The sequence below is a fragment of the Sapajus apella genome, unplaced genomic scaffold (genome assembly GCF_009761245.1).
Source record: "Sapajus apella isolate SASKATOON/1434 unplaced genomic scaffold, GSC_monkey_1.0 scaffold76, whole genome shotgun sequence".
Lineage (NCBI taxonomy): Eukaryota > Metazoa > Chordata > Mammalia > Primates > Cebidae > Sapajus > Sapajus apella.
Genome location: NW_022437016.1, coordinates 10,244,700 through 10,265,381, shown reverse-complemented (window position 1 = coordinate 10,265,381; position 20,682 = coordinate 10,244,700). Strand labels below are relative to the sequence as shown.

Here is a 20,682-nt window from a genome sequence, read left to right as displayed (position 1 = left end):
GCTGGTCTCAAACTCCTGACCTCAAGTGATGCGCCCATTTCCGCCTCCCAGAGTGCTGGGATTACAGGCATGAGCCACCGTGCCTGGCCCAGTTTCAATCCACAGAGTTCATTCTAACTTTTTCCATTTCCATATTTGCATCTCCCAACTCTGGGTCCCATTTTCTTTAATGGATCTTTAATAGATCTTAAAAAAAATTTTTTTTTCTTTTATTAAAGAGATGGAATCTTGCTCTGTGCCACTCAGGCTGGAGTGCAGTGGAGTGATCATAGCTTACTGCACCCTTGAAATCCTGGCCTCAGACAATCATCCTACTTAAGCCTCCTGAGTAGCTGGATCTATGGGCACCCACCAGCACATCTAGCTAATTTTTTTTTTTTTGAGACAGAGTTTGGCTCTTGTTGCCTAGGCTGGAGTACAGTGGCGTGATCTCGGCTCACCATGACCTCTGCCTCTCAGGTTTAAGCTATTCTCCTGCCTCAGTCTCCTGAGTAGCCAGGACTACAGGCATGCTGTGCCACCACGCCTAGCTAATTTTGTGTTTTTATTAGAGATGGGGTTTCTCGGTGCTGATCAGGCTGGTCTTGAACTCCTGACCTCAGGTAATCCTCCAGCCGCGGCCTCCCAAAGTGCTGGGCTTACAGGCATGGGCCACCATGCCCAGCTACATCTGGCTAATTTTTAATTTTTTTGTAGAGACAGGATCCCACTGTGTTGCCCAGGCAAGTCTTGAACCCCCAGCCTCATGCGATCCTTCTGCTTCTGCCTCCCAGAGTGCTGGGATTACAGGCATAAGCCACTGTGCCTGGCCCTTAATAGATCTTATTTGATCCATCCTCTACATATAGCAAATCTCCCATTGCTGCTTTGAACCCATCTACATGGAGGCGCCGTCATTGTGCTTGGGCTCCTACTTTCCCTGCCAGTCCTCCATCCTCATGGGTGCCCTCACCACGCTTGGCCTTCAACATTCTGTGCAAGCTGGCTCTGCCTGCAAATGGCCTCCTAACATAGCTTATATTCCGACACCCATGCAGATACTCTATGATGTGAATACCCACTTGGTGGCTATAAGAGTGAATTTTTCAGGAATGGAAGAGAACTCTGATTTTCTACGTTTTACTTTAGTGATTCTAGCAGTGGGATTATTTTGACATTCTTTGAGTCCTTTCTGTTTTAGGTGTTATATTTTCCCTAATTCTGGGAAATTTAGTCATTATTTCTGCAAATATTTTTTCACCCCCATTTGTGTTTGTCTCCTCTCCTGTGTGAGCTATTGTGTGGCAGTTGATTTTCCTCATTTCTCTATTTTATCTCTTGCCTTTTATGTTATTTTATCTCTTTCTACTGTCTTTTGGCAGAGTACCCCAAATCTGATATTTCAGATTGTTAATTTGTTCAACTGTATCCTTTCTGTTCTTCAGTCCATCTATGCTCATTGTTTTACCAATTGTATCACATTATTTCAGTGATTATATTTTATCTGCCTATTTTTACACTCTATACCAGTACCAAATTCTCCTATGTTGTTCCAGGGATTTTTGTCTGTATGTAAACACAAATTAGTTTTAAAAATTTAGTTTAGGTTTATATTGTACATACTATCTCACAACTTACTGTTTTTTTTTTTTTTTTTTTTTTTACATGGCAGGTTTATGAAGTTGATTACACATGGAGATAGTTTGAATTGAATATACGTTTAATATACCTCTGTATGTGTGTGTGTGTGTGTGTGTGTGTGTGTGTGTGTGTGAGAGTGATTTTATATCCCTTTTATACTGAAGTATACTCATACCATTGCCTCACTTTCTTAAACAGAGTTGTAAGTTAGTGATTGGGTAGAGTTTGGTGGTCAGTATTCCTAACTGTTTTCATCTTTGGGGCCTTTAGGTTGTTTTCAATTTTTAAATGTTATGATACTGAAATAAATATGTGGATAAGGTATTTTCCATTTGTGGGGTCATTTTCCAGAATGAATAGATCAAATGGACAAATAAATGAATCAATATATTTAGATTGTTAACCATGTAGAGGAATGCCTAGAACATAACAGGCACTCAAATAATATTTATTAGATGAGAGAATGTTAAAAAATTGCTTTCCAATTAGGTTTCTATTTTTATCCATACCAACAGTAGGAGATGATCTGTTTTCTTACAGCATCTTACACTTCAATTATTTTTATGATTTGATTGTAATGAGAAGAATTCTGTATCTGTCTTGGATAAAAAATACTATCAGATGATGTAACTAAGGCTTTTTTCTATTTTTATTTTTGCCTACTGGATGAATTAACATATGTTTTCTTACAGGACTGAATTTGCTCTTAAAGAAATCATGTCCTCTGGAGGTGCTGAAGATGATATCCCACAGGGTGAAAGGAAAACAGTTACAGATTTTTGTTACCTTCTGGATAAATCTAAGCAGCTGTTCAATGGGTTAAGGTTAGTGGACTCTTGGTGTTTTGAACTTTTCTTTAGTTTTGCTTTTTTTTTTTTTTTTTGCTGATGTGTGGTAAGTTTCTGAAAATTATGGGTAGAATGTCATATAAATTTCTGTTAGAGTGATCTTGATTTTTTTCTTTGACATCGTTTTAAAAATTCTTAGATTAAAAAAATGGCAAAAGGGGATAACTTACACTGTTTTAGTCAAGTTAAAAAGAACTATTTTGTGAGATGTTTCGTGTGCATTACTCACACCAGATCTGATTTTCATTTGGTTTTGCACATTAGAATGTTGAGGTCTGAGGAGCCTAGAAATGCGTATGCAATTGGATGTGGAGCTTCCAATTTTCTGGGATGAAATGTCTGTGCCTAAAGTGGTGATGGTTGCCATTGTCTACCACATCGGGGTGGTGGCGGGGCAGGGAGTAGGAAAAGTAATGATGGGGTGTTCTAAACCATGCTATTTATGATTTAGCCTATATTTCAGTTCTTGAGAGTCCTAGGATCACTGACTTCAGACCTAAAGCTTCATTAGCTTAGTTCCAGTTAGAAGCAAATTAATACAATAGGTAAAATAGTAGGGATAAACAGGTTTTATTTTTGAAAATTTATATAGGAAGGAATGATTGTAAAGATAAGAGTTATTTTAATTTATGGTTTATTTATGAATAAAATGCAACCCCACCAGGTGTGGTGGCACGTGCCTGTAGTCCCAGCTACTTGGGAGACTAAGTTGGGAGGATTGCTTGAGCCCAGGAGTTCTGGACTGTAGTGTGCTGTGCTAATTGGGTGTCCGCAGTAAGTTCGGCATCAATATGGTGACCTCCCGGGAGCGGGGGACCACCAGGTTGCCTAAGGAGGGGTGAACCAGCCCAGATCGGAAACGGAGCAGGTCAAAACTCCCGTGCTGATCCGTAGTGGGATTGTGCCTGTGAACAGCCACTGAACTCCAGCCTGGGCAACATAGCAAGATCCCATCTCTAAAAAAAAAAAGAAAAAAAGCAAGCTTTTTATCTTACACCTTATAATTGTATTATGCATCCCCAGGTTTGGAAATATACTGGCAGGGTTTATTTTTAAACCAGCTAATTTATCTTTTAAAAAAACTTCTATGTGAATTTTTCAAATACCATTCTATCTAAAGCTGCCCTTTTAATCATTCTCTTTTTTTTTTTTATATTCATTTGATTTGCTTCATGACACTTACCACTAATTAAAATTATTTGTTTATTATGTCTCTCCTGCATGAAAATGAAGTGTCCCTAAGGGCAGGCCCCTGTTTGTCACTGTTTCTCTAGTATTTAAGCTCATGTCTTTGCTCATTGTAAATACTTTGTAAATATTTGTTAAATGGAGGATTCCAAAGACTGTGTTCTTAACTCCTGCACTTTGCTGCCTCCTCTTTTGTGCTGCAGAGGAGGTGTTTGAGATCATGTTTTTCCTTGGCTTTATAAATTAATTATGTCTTTTTAAAGAATATTTTCTTTCACTATTTTAATTCAGAAGTTTTCCTTGGTATGCCTGGTGTTTAAGTCTTTGTTTTCCTGTAACAGATTATTTTAAACCTCTTAAATTTGCATAGTTAGACTTTTTTTTCCTTGCTTTCCAGGTATATTTTTTTCTTCAGCATTTAATTGGCACCCAGTATGTACCACATTCTGTGTCGGGTATGAAAATTCAGAGATAAAACTAACAGTGTCTGCCCTCAGTTACTCTATGAGGAAATTATAAAAAAAACAAAACCCAAGGGAACGTTCTGCTCACAGCTAGCCTCACCTTTAGCGCATCCAGTGAGCCTATTTCCCACATATCTGTGTGCCTATTGAAATTAAGTAAATAAAAAGTTAAAAGAGGTCAGGCGTGGTGGCTCACGCCCATAATGCCAACACTTTGGGAGGCTGAAGTGGGAGGTTCACTTGAGCCCAGGAGTTCGAGATCAGCCTGGGCAACATGGTGAAACCTCTACAAAAACATGAAAAAATTAGCTGGATGTGCTGGTGAGTGCCTAAAGTCACCGCTACTCAGAAGACTGAGGCAGGAGGATTGCTTGAGCCCAGGAGGTCAAGGCTTTAGTGAGCTGGGATCACACCACTGCACTCCAGCCTGGCTGACAGAGCAAGACCCTTTCCCAAAAAATAAAAATAAAATATTAAAGGGATTATAGATTTGAAGAGTAGGAAGGCATTTAAAGCTTGCATGTAAATCCCTTGTGTAACTTCTGCCACATTGGCTCTCAAACTTAAAATACTGACATAGTTATAATAGCTCGGACCCCTTCTTCTTTTTGAGACAGTTTTATGGAGCTATATTTACATACAATAAAATTTGCCCATTCAAAGCTTGCAATTGAAAAGTTTAGTATGTTTGCAGAGTTGTGCAACTATTACTATGATTTAATTTTGGATCTTTTTAATCACTCCCAAAAGAAAACAGGTTCCTGTTAGCAGTGATTCTGCATTCTTCCAAACCCTGACCCTTGACAACCACTAATCTACCTTTTGTCTCTATGGATTTACCTATTTTGGATATTTTATTAAATAAGTGAAATCATACAGTAGGTGATCTTCCATCATGGACTTCTTTCGTTAGCATGTTTTTGAGGTTCATCTGTGTTGTAGCATGTGTTACTACTTTTATTACTGATTAATATTCCATTGTAAGAATTTATCACAATTTGTCCAGTCATCAGTTGATAGACATTTGAGTATTTTGTCTATCAAGAATAACAGTGCTATGAACATTTGTGTACAAGTTTTTGTGTGAGCATAGGTTTTCTTTTTTCTTTTTTATTTTTTTTTTTTGAGATGGAGTTTAGCTATTGTCACCCAGGCTGCAGTGCAATCATACAATTTCGGCACACTGCAACCTCTGCTTCCTGGGTTCAAGCGATTCTCCTGCCTCAGCCTCTTGAGTAAGTGGGATTACAGGCGTGTGCCACCACACCCAACTAATCTTTGTCTTTTTAGTAGAGATGGGTTTCACAGTGTTGGCCAGGCTGGTCTCGAACTCCTAACCTCAGGTAATCCACCTGCCTCAGCCTCCCAAAGTGCTGGGATTACAGTTATTTTGGCATATACCAAGGAATAGAATTCCTGGTTCATATGGTAATTCTGTGTTTAACCTTTTGAGGACCTGCCAAAGACTGTTTTCCAGAGTGACCTCATCACCAGTATTGTGTTTCAGTTTGTCCTCATCCTCACCAACACTTATTGTTTTCTGTCTTTTTGATTATGGACATCCTAGTGGGTGTAAAATGGTATCTCTTTGTTGTTTTGATTTGAATTTTCCTAATGTTGGGCATCTTTTTATGTGCTTATTAGCCATTTTTGTTTCTTCTTTGGGAAAATGTCTGTTCTAATTCTTTGACCAGTTAAAAAATTGGGTTATTTAAAAAATTATTAAGTTATTGGCTGGGCGCAGTGGCTCACACCTGTAATCCCAGTACTTTGGGAGGCTGAGTTGGGTAGAACATGAGGTCAGGAGTTTGAGATCAGCCTAGCCAACATGGTAAAACCCTTTCTCTACTAAAAAAAAAAAAAAATTAGCTGGGTATGGTGGCAGGCGCCTGTAATCCCAACTACTCCAGAGGCTGAGGCAGGGAATTGCTTGAACCTGGGAGGCAGAGGTTGCAGTGAGCCAAGATGGTGGCGCTGCACTCCAGCCTGGGTGACAGAGCAAGACTCTGTCTCAAAAAGAAAAATTAAGTTACAATTGTTTATATATTTTTGATACAAGTCCCTTATCCCTTATAAGATGTATGACCTTTGAAGCACAAATATTTTTAATTTTAATGAAGTTAAACTTGTCATCCTTCTCTTTCATTGCTTGTACTTTCGGTGTCGTATCTAAGAAATCATTGCCTAACCTAAGGTCATGAAAATTTACGCTTGTGTTTTCTTCTACGAGTTTTATAATTTTAGCTCTACATTTAGGTCTGTGATCCATTTTGAGTTATTTTTATTTGAATTTTTTGAGACGGATTCTCGCTCTGTGACCCAGGCTGGAGTCCAGTGGACGATCGCAGCTCACTGCAGCCTCTGCCTCCCAGGTTCAAGCAATTTTCCTGCCTTAGCCTTCTTAGTAGCTGGGATTATAGGCATGTGCCACCACACCTGGCTAATTTTTGTATTCTTTTTAGTAGAAATGGGATTTTGCCAGGTTGGCCAGGCTAGTCTTGAACTTCTGACCTCAAGTGATCTACCCGCCTCGGCCTCCCAAAGTGCTGGGATTGCAGGCATGAGCCACTATGCCCAGCCCATGTTGAGTTAATATTTGTGTATTGAATGGGATGTTAGTTTTATGTTATTTTTTAAACCAGAAAAAGATTTCCAATTATTTTGATTATTACATATTTTTCATTTTTTCTTTTTAAACATTGATGCATAATAATTTTACATATGTATGAGGTACATGTGATATTTTGTTACATACATACCATTGTAATGATCACATCATGGATTTGGGATATCCATCACTTCAAACATTTATTATTTCTTTGTGTTAGGAACATTTTAAATCTACTCTTTGAGCTATTTTGAAATATAAATCTTATATCCCAGGTGTGGAGTAGTGTCTAATACGGTGTTTTAAAATTTGGCAATATTAATAATGATAAATTTTGATCTGTCACCTGGAAGAGTGGATAAGCAAATATACCAGGGATATATTTTCAGTGTCTTATTGAATGACCCTCTTCAATTTAAATAAGCCATAATTGGCTGGGCGCAGTGGCTCACACTGTAATCCCAGCACTTTGGGAGGCAAAGGCGGCTGGATCACCTGAGGTCAGGAGTTTGAGACCAGCCTGGCTAACATGGTGAAATCTTGTCTCTACTAAAAATGTGAAAATTAGCCAGGCATGGTGGCGCACACCTGTAATCTCAGCTACTCGGGAGGCTGAGACAGGAGGATCGCTTGAACCCAAGAGACAGAGGTTTCAGTTAGTTGAGATCATGCCACTGCACTCTAGCCTGGGTGACAGAGCAATACTTTGTCTCAAAAAAAAAAAAAATAAATAAAAATAAATAAATGAATAAGCCATAATTATTTATACAAAAATAGGCTTATGGTGAGTAAAGTATATATCTTCTCTGAATGCTTTTGGATTTTTGTTTGAGAAAGATGTGCCTAATGGCTGTCCAATACAGCAGCCGTATTGTTTTCTTTTTCTGTTTATGTAAATGAAAGTGTCTCCAGGAGCAGTAATGGGATTACAGTATCTCCTGATACCTGTAATCCCAGCACTTTGGAAGGCCAAGGCAGGAGGATCACTTGAAGCCAAGAGCTAAAGAACAGCCTGGCAACATAGCAAGAGCCCATCTACCAAAAATTAAAAATTAGTTAGGTATAGTGGTGTGTCTTTAGTCCCAGCAAGTTGGGAGGCTGAGGTGGGAGGATCACTTGAGCACAGGAATTTAAAGCTGCAGTGAGCTATGTTCATGCCACTGCACTCCAGCCTGGGCAATGTAGTGAGACCCTGTTTCTTTTTTAAAAGAAAAGAGAAAGGCCAGGCACGGTGGCTCACACCTGTAATCCCAGTACTTTGGAAGGCCAAGGCGGTGAGATCACAAGGTCAGAAGTTCGAGACCAGCCTGGCCAATATGGTGAAACCCCATCTCTATTAAAAATACAAAAATTAGCCAGGTGTGGTGGCATGCACCTGTAGTCCCAGCTACTCAGGAGGCCGAGACAGAAGAATTGCTTGGATCCGGGGGACAGAGGTTGCAGTGAGCTGAGATTACAACACTATGCTCCAGCCTGGGCGACAGAGCAAGACTCTGTCTTAAAAGAATTAAAAAAAAGAAAAAAGTGTTCTTTGTTCAGTATTAGACCTTGATTAGAAAGGGCTCTCTTTATCAGTTATGTAGGCCTTCCTTAAAGTTCCCTGTGGTGGTGGGTTAGAGTAGAGGTCTGTGTTGGCATTCTTGTCTACACTACTTTCTGTTTCCTGTCCAAAGAAGATCTTTGAGTTATGTCAGTCAAACACCTCTTTTCTCTTAAGCATTGATATTGCTTTATGAGCATTTCTTTAGAAAGGGTCAAGATTTATTTTAGAATAATTATGAAAATTTTTTGGTTGCTATCCCCCTGCACCCACCCTCACCCCCTTATTTGAGTTGGTCTCAATAGGTCCATAGTTCTTATAGAGAACAAGAAATATATTGGTAGTAATCTGGACGAGCTTTGGAGTTTGGGGAAATGGAATGAAGTGGGATCCAGCTGGAATAGTGTCCATTTTTAACATTAAGCTCTTTCCATCTGGCATTCTCTTCACTGTTAGTGCTTGTCTTTTTTTTTTTGTCCTTTTCCACATTTTCTAACATGCTTTTCTTTTTGCTTTCTTTCTTCAATTCATGAACTGTGTATTAAACTTATTACTGAAATATAATAGACTTGCAGAAAAGTGCACATGCTCTAAGTATATTTTTAAGAAACTGAACACATCCATGTGACTTGTATTCAGATGAAGAAATAGAACACACAGCACCTCAGAAACCTTCCCCCTTGTGTTCCCTGTTACTTGAACTTTTTAACTCTTTATGAGCAGAGTGAAAAAGTGCATGTCAGTGCATGAAAGGTTTCAGATTTTTTTTGTAATGTCTCATTTGGGATATAATTAATTCTCTTTTTACTTTTGGAGGTGTGTCTTCCCACATTATATTAAGCTGTTCATCTAAGTTGTCAGAGCCTTTCGTTTTCCCAGCTGTGAATATCTTAATGGAATATTTTTCTTTACTGAAAATACTTTCTTATAATATGTGCGTAATAGTTTATCTCTTCTTTCCACTCACTGTGTAAGAAAATATAATCCAAAAATTAAGAATTGGATGAAATGAATGATGTTTCACATATAATGGCTCTTGCATGTAGTTGCAATAGTAATGAAGTGAGAATAATGTTAGAAAAAGCTTTGAATACTGTCAGAAAATGATCAAAAGCCCAAGTGCTTGCAGGGTTCTGGTTGCCATGGTGACTAAGACTGTCGAAGCAGAATGGAATACTTAGTGGGATTATATAAAGCAGCATCTCGAGACATGTATTTGAGAAACACAGCTGTGTCTATCAGTGATATCCCTAACTTGCAGTGTTTTGCAAAAGCAGAGCCCTTTAAGTCACTAATTATTTGACTCCAGAGGAGCAAATATACAAAGCCAAAGAAGCCTCGGAGACCACAAATAGTATATATAATATTACATATTATAGTACTTATAATAGTACATATAGTGTGAGTGGATGTGCAACAGAGCTTTTTAATTGGGAGGTGCACTAACGTGAAGTGTAAAAGTCTTAAATGAAAATAATTACAAATTATTTTTATTAAATATGCTCCCAGCCAGACACAGTGGCTCACATCTGTAATCTCAGCACTTTGGGAAGCCGAGGTGGGTGGATCACTTAAGGTTGGGAGTTCAAGACGAGCCTGACCAACATGGAGAAGCCCCATCTCTACTAAAAATACAAAATAGCTGGGCGTGGTGGCACATGCCTGAAATTCTAGCTACTTGGGAGGCTGAAGCAGGAGAATCACTTGAACCCAGGAGGCGGAGGTTTCGGTGAGCCAAGATTGCGCCATTGCACTCCAGCCTGGGCAACAAGAGCAAAACTCCACCTCAAAACAATAAAATAAATAAATAAATAAGTATGCTCCCAGTATTCAAATTAAGAAAGAAATTTCTTGAGTGCTTCCTTTAGAAGCCTGTTTTTAGGATGCCCTTCTTCCTAAAGAGGAGAGGATAACTGAGAAATTAAGTTTGTTTCATTGACTTCTTTTTCCCCTCCTCTGCCCTTTTCTTCTTTTTTCCCTCTTCTCCTTCTTCAGAAAATTAATATTCTCTTAGAGGCTAGTTCTGCAAATGGGTAGTGGTAAGGTTATTGTTATTGAAATAGATAACTATGTTATTTTAGAGATTATACCCTAAACTGTACAAGTTTGCAGTATAAGCTGTTGTTTTATATGGCTTACCACCAAAAGAACTGGACTTGCATTTGAGGTAGACTGCCACCAGAGTGCAGTAGGAATCTTGATTGCATGCTCTCAAAAATCATTGACTAGGCCGGGTGTGGTGGCTCATGCCTATAATCTCAGCACTTTGGGAGGCTGAGGCGGGTGAATCGCTTGAGGTCAGGAGTTCAAGACTAGCCTGACCAACACGGTGAAACCCCGTCTCTATTAAAAATACAGAATTAGTTGGGTGTCATGGCACGCGCCTGTAATCCCAGCTACTTGGGAGGCTGAGGCAGGACAATCGCTTGAACCTGGGTGGCAGAGGTGGTGGTGAGCCCAGATTGCGCCATTGCACTCCAGCCTGGGCAATAAGAGCAAAATTCTGTCTCAAAAAATAAATAAATAAATAAATAAATAAATAAAAAGAAAATCATTGACTAACAGAAATTTAATATAAGCCAAAAATGTTATTTTAAATTTTCTAGCCACATTAAAACTAAAAAGAAATAAGTGAAATTAAATTTAATAATATTTGATCAATAAATCAAAAATATTCTACTTAGTCATAAATCAATACAGAAAAATTAGTGATGAGATATTTTACATTGTTTTTATAAAAAGTCTATGAAACAGTGAGTATTTTTACACTTACATACATTTCAGTTAAGATTAACTACACTGAAGTGCTAGGTAGCCATGTGTGGCTGTTTGTTCAGGCAAAATTCCTCCCAGCTGTAGTTTCTGTTCTCATAATGGCCCACTGTGCTTTCTGGTGAATGTACATTGGCTGTTTTGGGGTTGTCTTCTTCACTGATCCATCAGATATCCCAGTTTTGCTTCCTTTGTCTCCTCCAACATAGATGCTAGTAGCATGCAGGTCTTTTGGCTGTTGGTAATTTTTCTTCAACCACCTGTATTTTGGGGTTTGATGGTTACCATATTACTGTATTAGTTTGCTATGGCTGCCATAACAAGATGCCATAGATTGAGTAGCTTAAACAACAGAAATGCATTTTTTCACAGTTTGGGAGGCTGGAAGTCCAAGATCAAGGTGTCAGGAAGTTCAGTTTCTTCTGAGCTTTCTGTCCTTGGGTTGCAGATGGCTGCCTTCTTCCTGTGCCCTCACATGATCATCTTTGCATGCATTTGTGCCCTGGCATTTCTTTGTATGTGCTAATGTCTTATTTTAAGAACACAACTTATATTGTATTAAAACCTTTCCTAAAGGCTTTTAAAAAATTTAATTACCTCTTTAAAAACCCTATCTCCAGATACAGTGAAATTCTGAGAAACTGGGAGTTACAGCTTCAACATACAAGTTTTGGGGATAACAATTCAGCCCATAACCCTTGGTTTTATTGAAAATGTTATCAGTGGGTCTTGCATTATTATCTGTTTGTTCTGTTTTGGGAAGGAATCTGAATAGATTCAGTACTATGCTGTCACCATTTCCCCAGAATCTAGAAAATTAGCTATTTAAATGCTATACTATAATATTAAACATTAAAATAACTTAGCTTCCACACATGACTGAGAACATATGATGTTTGGTTTTCCGTTCCTGAATTACTTAACGTAGAATGATGGTCTCCGATTCCATCCAGGTTGCTGCAGATGCCATTATTTCATTCCTTTTTATGGCTGAGTAGTATTCCATCATATATATATGTTTTATATATATAAAACAATTTCTTTATCCGCTTGTTGATTGATGGGCATTTGGGCTGGTTCCATATTTTTGCAGTTGCAAATTGTGCTGTTATAACCGTGTGCAAATCATCCTTTTTGTATAACGACTTCTTTTCCTCTGGGCATCTACCCAGAGGGATTGCTGGACCAAATGGTAGTTCTAATTTTAGTTATTTAAGGAGTCTCCACACTGTTTTTCATAGTGGTTGTACTAGTTTACATTCCCACCAGCAGTGTAAAAGTGCTCCCTTTTAACCACCTCAATAGTGGTTACTTTTAAGGTTTCTTCAGGAGTATAGAGAAACAATTAAAAAGATATGTTTCTCTTTTAATTAAAAAGAACCCCGAATAATTCATTAAATCCTCAAAACAGTGTCATTAGTGTCTATTATCTTGGTTCTACAGATGAGAAAAACAAAGCTTTGCCAGATAAAGTAATAGCCTATGTTAAGGTGATAAATTATAATTTGAAAAGTGCTGCTTCTGAGAAGTTTTTCCTCAATTTAGGAGTAAGGATTCCAAACACAGGTGAATGTTTGACTTTACGAATAGAGGCAGGCCAGACACAGTGACTCACACCTGTAATTCTAGCAGTTAGGGAGGCCAAGGCGGTACATGTAATCCAGCTGCAGCCTTGCATAATGCTGGTGCCTGGAAATGCCTGCCCCACTTCAAGCCTGTGGGTACAGGGAGCTTCTTTAGACCCTAAGAACACAGGGAAGCCTGTGTCCAAAGCTGCAGCTGGGCGGGTGCAGTTGTGCCCAGGAGTACCGGGCCTCTGCCCCTCCAACTCAGTAGGTGGCCTGGCTCCCACCTGTTCCTGGCCTCCATCCATTTTTCGGAGCATGCAGCCCTGGCCACAGCTCCCCCACTGCAGTTGGCATCCCTGCAGCAGCTGCTCCGATGGGCTGCCACCGCCGTCATAATCCCAGCTACTTGAGAGACTGAGGCACAAGAATCATTTGAACCTGGGAGGGAGAGGTTGCAATGAGTGGGAGTCACACCACTTTTCTCCAGCCTGGACAACAGAGTGAGACTGTCTCAAAAAAAATATTAGTTGAGTGTGGTGGTAGGCACCTGTAGTCCCAGCTACTCAGGTGGCTGAGGCAGGAGAATTGCTTGAGCCCAGGAGTTTGAGGCAGCAGTGAGTTATGATCATGTCATTGCACACCAGCCTGGGGGAATAGAGTAAGACCCTGTCTTTAAAAACAAAAAAGCCCCCCCAAAACCACTGGGTCTACGAAGGGGTAAAGCAATACTGGTGCTAAACGAGGAAATACTCAGTTGGGCTTTGCAAGTCTCAAATGCAGTTTGGTCCCATATACACGTGAACGCAGAAACATGGATTGGTACAAAGATGTCCCTGTAATATAGTCCTCTCTGTTTAAACAAGAATATGTGAGTGCGGCAGTGTGTTCTTTGACTGAAAACCTAATTCAGAGAAGTTGGCTTATTCCTTTGCCTTTGACCACAGCTTTGTTGGAGGTCAGCAGCATCCTAAGAGCCAGGGAATGGACCCGGCATGGTGGCTCACACCTGTAATCCCAGCACTTTGGGAAGCCAAAGCAGGTGGATCACTTGACATCAGGAGTTTGAGACCAGCCTATCCAACATGGTGAAACCTCATCTCTACTGAAAATACAAAACAGTTAGCTGGGTGTGGTGGCACATGCCTGTAATCCCAGCTACTCGGGAAGCTGAGGCATGAGAATCGCTTGAACCTGGGAGGCAGAGGTTGCAGTGAGCCAAGATTGAGTCACTATACTCTAGCCTGGGTGAAGTGAGACTCTGTCTCAAAAGACCAAAAAAAAAAAAAAAAAAAAAGCCAGGGAGCAGAATGTGCTCCCAGAAAAGAACTAAGAACTTTGTGTACAAAATCTAGGTGGTGGTTCCATATGGTAGAAAAGAGAGAGCATTGGATTAAGAGGTAGAAGGTTTGCATTTGAATCATAGCTCTACAGCTTACTGGCCATGATTCCTAAATAACTTCCAGTATGTATGTTTATTTTTATGTATATATGTATGTGTGTATATATATACACACGTATCCCGGGGAAGGCAAGCATTTAGGGACTGGACTAAGGAAAGAGAAGTTAATGGAAGAGATTGTAAGGACAGAAAAAAGAGTTATAAGATGGTGAGAAAGTGGTGGCCAGTGTAATACCATAGACAGGACTGATAAAAGGAGCATTGAAAATAAAATAAAATAAAATAAATAAATAAAAATTAAAAAAAAAAAAGGAGCACTTAAGGTGCCCTTGGACTTGGATTGTAGGTATACATAGGGATCAATGATCTTAGCTAATTTAGGTTAGTAAAGATGGGGGATTTAAAGAAAATTTACAGAGATTTCCTGATTTTGAGATCTCAACATTACCTTTGAAACATCCCTGTTAATCAGGTTTAATTATTTGCACTGCATTTCTTCCTACCATAGTCTCCTGAGTTCTATTGATAGAACTTAGGATTTAAAAAAAAGAAAGATCAGTGTCATACTTTTACTTTCCTCTAAAATCTTGGAGAAAATAATATGATTAGCCAATTTATAACATAGGTGCCTTTGCAAAATGTGAAATATAAGGTCATTTAAATTATGGGGTAATTCACAGAGCCCCATTTTATTTAATTCTATGGACCATTAATTTCCCATCTTTGCTGACAGTAATAATGACCAAATGATATATTCAAGGTTTAAAATCAGAGTCAGGCTCTGAGTAGTATAGGATTTTTTTTGAAACACTTTATAGAGTACCTTAGTTAATTTTAGATGCTGATCATATTATAGTGGTTTGTATGTTAACTTCTATGACATTTCTCGTTAGAAAAAGGATGATCATAGGCTGGGCGCAGTGGCTCACGCCTGTAATCCCAGCACTTTGGGAGGCTGAAGAGGGTTCAGGAGATCAAAACCATCCTGGCCAACATGGTGAAACCTTGTGTCTGAAAAAAAAGAAAAAAGAAAAAGGATAATCATAGGAGTTTTCCTATGGGAAAATTTTAAAAAATTTAGACCCTATTTTGAAAAAGAAACTGGTGTCTTTATAAATTATTTAGACTGGAATAGTAGATGCTTTAAATTTTTTTGAGGAAAATAGTATAGAAGTTAGCCAACATTGTTCATAGCTGTAAATCGGAAAATATTTACATATTACAACTTACTTTTAGTAGCCCTAGTATAGCATTTTAGATCACTTTTTGTGTATTTTTTGCCTGCATACAAAGACCCCTTTCTTTACAACCCTTTCTACTTGACACCTGAAATAAAACACTGTTTTCTCCCTTAACAAGATGTATTACTGAGATTTATTAATTTTGTCAGTTTTGGAAACTCAAAGAAACTTGCAGGCAAATGCATACTTGAAAAATTGCCTAAGACTTTAGGTAATATCCTTAATGAAACACAATAATTGTCAGTTGTCACAAAGTTGATGTTGACAACAAATGCTTGTACATAAAAATACTTTCTTCATAACACCAGCTGCTTCATAAGAGTCTTAAATTTAGTTTCTAGTAGCAACTTACATTTAAAAATATCTGATTAGGTCTTCCTAATGTAACCTCTCAAAACTACGGGGCAAGGTGGCTCACGCCTGTAATCCCAGCACTTTGGGAGGCGGAGGTGGGCGGATCACCTGAGTTCAGTAGTTCAAGACCAGCCTGACCAACATGGAGAAACCCCGTCTCTACTGAAAATACAAAAATTAGCTGGATGTGGGGTCGCACGCCTGTAATCCCAGCTACTCAGGAAGCTGAGGCAGAAGCATTGCTTGAATCCGGGAGGCGGAGTTGCAGTGAGCTGAGGCGCCATTACACTCCCTCCAGCCTGGGCAACAAGACTGAAACTCCATCTCAAAAAAAAAAAAAGATGAAAACTTGTAATAAATGTAGGAATCTAATATCTATGGTTAGCCTATTTCTGTAATTCTGAAATGAATTTCAGCTTATAAGGAAAATGGAAATGGATTTATAATATGCAGTTTTAAACTTGCTAATTTTTGCTGTTGTGCCTGAAAATTTTGGGTAGGAAAACCTTTTCCTTTCTTATTCATTATCTTAACATCTGGTTAAAAAATACAGATCTTTTTTCACCCCTCACTTCCACCTACAGAAATTTACCTTTCATTCATATTATGTAGCTATTCAAATTTATTAGTATGAAGATATTTACTACAGCATTTTTTTTTGTTTAAATAAGGGAGGCCAGGCACAGTGGCTCACGCCTGTAATCCTAGCACTTTGAGAGGCTAAGATGGGCGGATCACTTGAGGTCAGTAGTTCGAGACCAGCCTGGTCAATGTGGTGAAACCCCATCTCTATTAAAAATACAAAAAAAAAAAAAATTAGCTGGGCATGGTGGTACGCACCTGTAATCCCAGCTACTGAGGAGGCTGAGGCAGGAGAATCGCTCAAACCCAGGAGGCAGAGGTTGCAGTGAGCCACTGCTCTCTAGCCTGGTCTATAGAGCAAGACTCTGTCTCAATAATAATAATGATAATAATAATAAAGCAGAGAAAAACTAGAAAGAATATAAATGTTCATCAGGAAGATATTGGTTAAATAAGTTGGTTCATTATATACTACTTTGTACACAGTAAATATTGATACAGTTCTCTATGTATTAAATAAACATATATTCTTAAATTAAAAAGACACGTTGCAGGATATTATGTATAGTTTGATCCCTTTGGTGTAACATAATGGAAAAAGTCATATATATACTTAAATGTGAACAGAGAAATAAATCATTCTTTTTTGTTTGTTTCTTGAGACAAAGTCTCACTCTCATTCACCCAGTCTGGAGTGCAGTGGTGTGATTATGGCTCACTGCAGCCTCAGCTTCCAGGGCTCAAGCGGTCCTCCCACCTCAGCCACCCAAGTAGCTGAGAATACAGGTGCCCGCCACCACACTTGGCTAATTTATTGGTGTGTGTATGGGGGTGGGGGTTGGGGATTTACTGTATTTTTTTATAGAGACGGGCTCCCCTGTGTTGTCCAGGCTGGTCTCGAACTTCTGGACTCAAGTGATCCTCCCACCTCAGCCTCCAAAAGTGCTGGGATTATAGGTGTGAGCCACAGCACCCCGCCAAAATCATTCTTTTTGGTGGTTGTTTGTGGGGACTAAAGTTGAAAGGAGAAGCAAGAGGGCATTTTTGTTTACTTTTCTTTATATACAGTATTTTTGTTTTCTAAGAGACTTGTATTGTTTTCATAATTAAAAAGGAAAGAAACATAAGATCTCCATGATAGATTGTAAAATGATTCCCTTCCCTGTATCCGTGCTTATTACTAGTTCCTTCCCACACTGCCCCTGGGCTGGGCTAATAGATTTGCTTTGGCCAGAGAGACAGTAGCAAACATGATCCAAATACTTGAAAAGAAAAATTCATGAATTAATTGCTAAGAAAAATTTAAAAAAATAAAAGAAAAATTCACATTAGAGCTTGCCATCTCTTCTGCTACTCTTATAACCTTGTAACCAACCCCCATATAAACAAACCCAAGCTAGTCCTGGACATATGAGAGAGGCCATAGAACATTAGCTGTCTAAGTTGCATGAGTGAGATCTGACTGAGACTGATAGAACTGTCCAGCGAGGAACTCAGCTCTAATTGCCTACTCACAAAATGATTAGCTAATAAATGGTTTTTGTTTTAAGCTTCTGAATTTTGAAGTGGCCTGTTATGCAGTAAAAGTTAATTGATAAAGTCTCCGGTGGTAAAATCACCACCTGTCCTTCTGCATTTTTACTGCTTAATGAGATACCCAGATTGCTATTTATAAAAAGTAAGCAGAATGTAAGGGGGGGAAGAAGTATTGTTCACTGTCACAATACGTATACTGACTGTCAAAATATGTCGGTACACGTACTGAGAGCTATGAAACCCATGAGTAAAGAACAGTTGGCCAGGTGTGGTGGCTCACATTTGTAATCCCAGCACTTTGGGAGGCCAAGGCAGGCTGATCATGAGGTCAAGAGATCGAAACCATCCTAGCCAACATGGTGAAGCCCAATCTTTATGAAAAATACAAAAATTAGCTGGGCATGGTGGCACACGCTTGTAGTCCCTGCTACTCGGGAGGCTGAGGCAGGAGAATCACTTGAACCTGGGAGATGGAGGTTGCAGTGAGCCGAGATTGCACCACTGCACTCCAGCCTTGTGACAGAGCAAGACTCTGTCTCAAAAAAAAAAAAAAAAAAAAATTCATTAGGACAGACATGAAGAATTTTCTGGTGCTTGGTAGGTTTTTATATATCCATTGTTTCAGAATATCAGAACCAAATTGCAGGATATGTGAAGTTCCCACCCATATCCAGCTCAACAGACACTAGATATAAACCTGGTCAACTAATTGTGCTAGGAGCTTCAGTCCATGTGTAGCTCTGAGAAAGAGATTTGATTTATCCTCTCCCTTCCGCAAGACACATATTCCAGGAAGAAAAGTTAACAGACACAGAGCATGGGTAGATTATACCTTGTTCTAGGAAGGTTGAGTCAAATCCTTAAGTGGGCTTCTTCCAGAAACAAAAATAACACTCTCCTTCCTCCTTCATACACACGCACGCACACACACCTACAAGGGAATGAAAACATTTTCTCAAGACTCAGTAAATTATCTATAGCAGAAAGTAGAAGAAACTTTCAGAAGATTGTCTTCTGCAGTAAAATGCCACAGATCATGGCTTCTGTGAAAGAACATAAAACTATAAGGAGAGAACAGGCTATGGATAAATAAAGCAAGAAAGATGTGCAGGAAAGCAAAAATGCAGTATCAGGATTGAAATCCACATCAAAGAAAACAGAGAACTGATACTACTTAGACAAGATGCCACCCTTGGGGTGATGGGACCGGAGACTGATACTGTTAATACTTCAAAACACTGAGTTACTGATGTTCAGGAAGAACCGGAGATGATCTCTCAGTATCCTGAGAAAAATGATAAATATGAAGTCAAGAGAATGAAGATGACACAGCTGAAGAATTACCAATCTTTTTGATGGAGAAATCAGAAAAGTTGCAATAGGAAAAGTAAAGATGAAATTAAAAAAAAACATTTTATAGCACTTGGAAAACATCCAGGTAAGCAGATCAAGAGGACATATTCAGAAAACATGCTGGTTTCGGGGAAAAATTATTTGGAGACACACAGCTGCTGGCCAAGAAATAGCAGCTAAAAAGGAAATCATAAATTAGATGTCGTAATATTACAGGCTTGGTGAACTACCAACATGCACTGTACCGAGTTTATCTCAAGAAAAACATTTTAATAAAACATAGCAGTTTGACCTAGCCACAATGATAGGCCTTGTTTTGTGGCTTTCTCAATGATGCTTTTAAAGGAAACAGTTTCATTTGAAACCTTTTTTGAGGTAGGGTCTTGTTGGACTGCAGTGGCACAATCATGGTTCACTGCCTTGACCTCCTAGGCTCAATTGATCCTCCCACCTCAGCCCCCCGAGTAGTTAGCACTACAGGCCTGTGCCAGCCATGCCTGGCTAATTTGTGTATTTTTTGTAGAGATAGGGTTTTGCCATGTTGCCTAGGTGGTCTTGGACTCCTGGACTCAAGTGATTGCTCCCCTTGGCCTCTCAAAGTGCTGGGATTACAGGCATCAGCCACTGCACTGACCTGTTATTTCTTATTTTGATGGCCCCAAAAATGGGCACAAGAAATTCCTTTTTTTTTTAATCTGAGATGGAGTTTCACGCTGTCGCCCAGGCTGGAGTGCAGTAGTGCGATCCTGGTTCAATGCAACCTCCACCTCCCAGGTTCAAGCAATTCTCCTGCCTCAGTCTCCCGAATAGCTGAGATTACAGGTGCCCTCCACCAGACCCAGCTAATTTTTTACATTTTTATTAGAGATGGGGTTTCACCATGTTGGCCAGGCTGGTCTCAAACTCCTGACTTAAGGTGATCTGCCCACCTCAGCCTCCCAAAGTGCTGGGGTTACAGGTGTAAGCTACCGTGCCCGGACTGCCTGGCTAATTTTTTAAAACATGTTTTCAAGAGACAAGATCTATCGATGTTGCCCAGGCTGGCTTTGAACTTCTGGGTTCAAGTGATCCTTCCACCTTAGCTTCCTGAAGTGTTGAGATAACAGGCATGAGCCATCATGCCCGGCTACTTTTTTCTTAATGTATTTATTTAAAACTTCCTTTTTAAAATAACATATCCATGTGTATACATGCACAATTATATGCTTATAAGTAGATAAATGAGGACTTTGTCAGAATGAAGATCTAGTTCACTTGGAATAGAAGTAGAGGAGACTTACTTTTGTGCTCTTACAATTTTATACTATGTGTATAAATTACCAATTCAAAAAATAAATGAGACTATGACCTCATAATTTAAAAAACATGGGTTTTACAAGGTGAAATAATATAAAACGGCTTACACGGCTTACACTATGCAGTAGTATTCTCTAAAACATCCCTCTCACCTAGGGTTCTCATTTTTCAAAGGCAATCACTTTTCTTTTTTTTTTGGAGATGGAGTCTTGCTCTGTCATCAGGCTGGAGTTCAGTGGCGCTATCTTGGCTCACTGCAACCTCTTGACTTCCTGGTTCAAGTGATTCTCCTGCCTCAGCCTCCCAAGTAGTT

At 39.2% G+C, this 20,682-nt stretch overlaps 1 protein-coding gene across 5 annotated transcripts in view; it reads left to right on the top strand.

Annotated features, from left to right (window-relative positions):
* Positions 1–20,682, top strand: part of SCAI (suppressor of cancer cell invasion) — a 180,008-nt gene that overhangs the window by 89,577 nt on the left and 69,749 nt on the right. For all 5 annotated transcript variants that reach the window (XR_004260865.1, XM_032251586.1, XM_032251585.1 and 2 more), the window contains one exon: positions 2,313–2,444. Coding sequence is in view for 4 of the 5 variants with exons in the window: in XM_032251586.1 (XP_032107477.1) it covers positions 2,313–2,444 (132 nt within the window). In the remaining variant the exon portion in view is untranslated. The remainder of the gene's footprint in view (positions 1–2,312; positions 2,445–20,682) is intronic.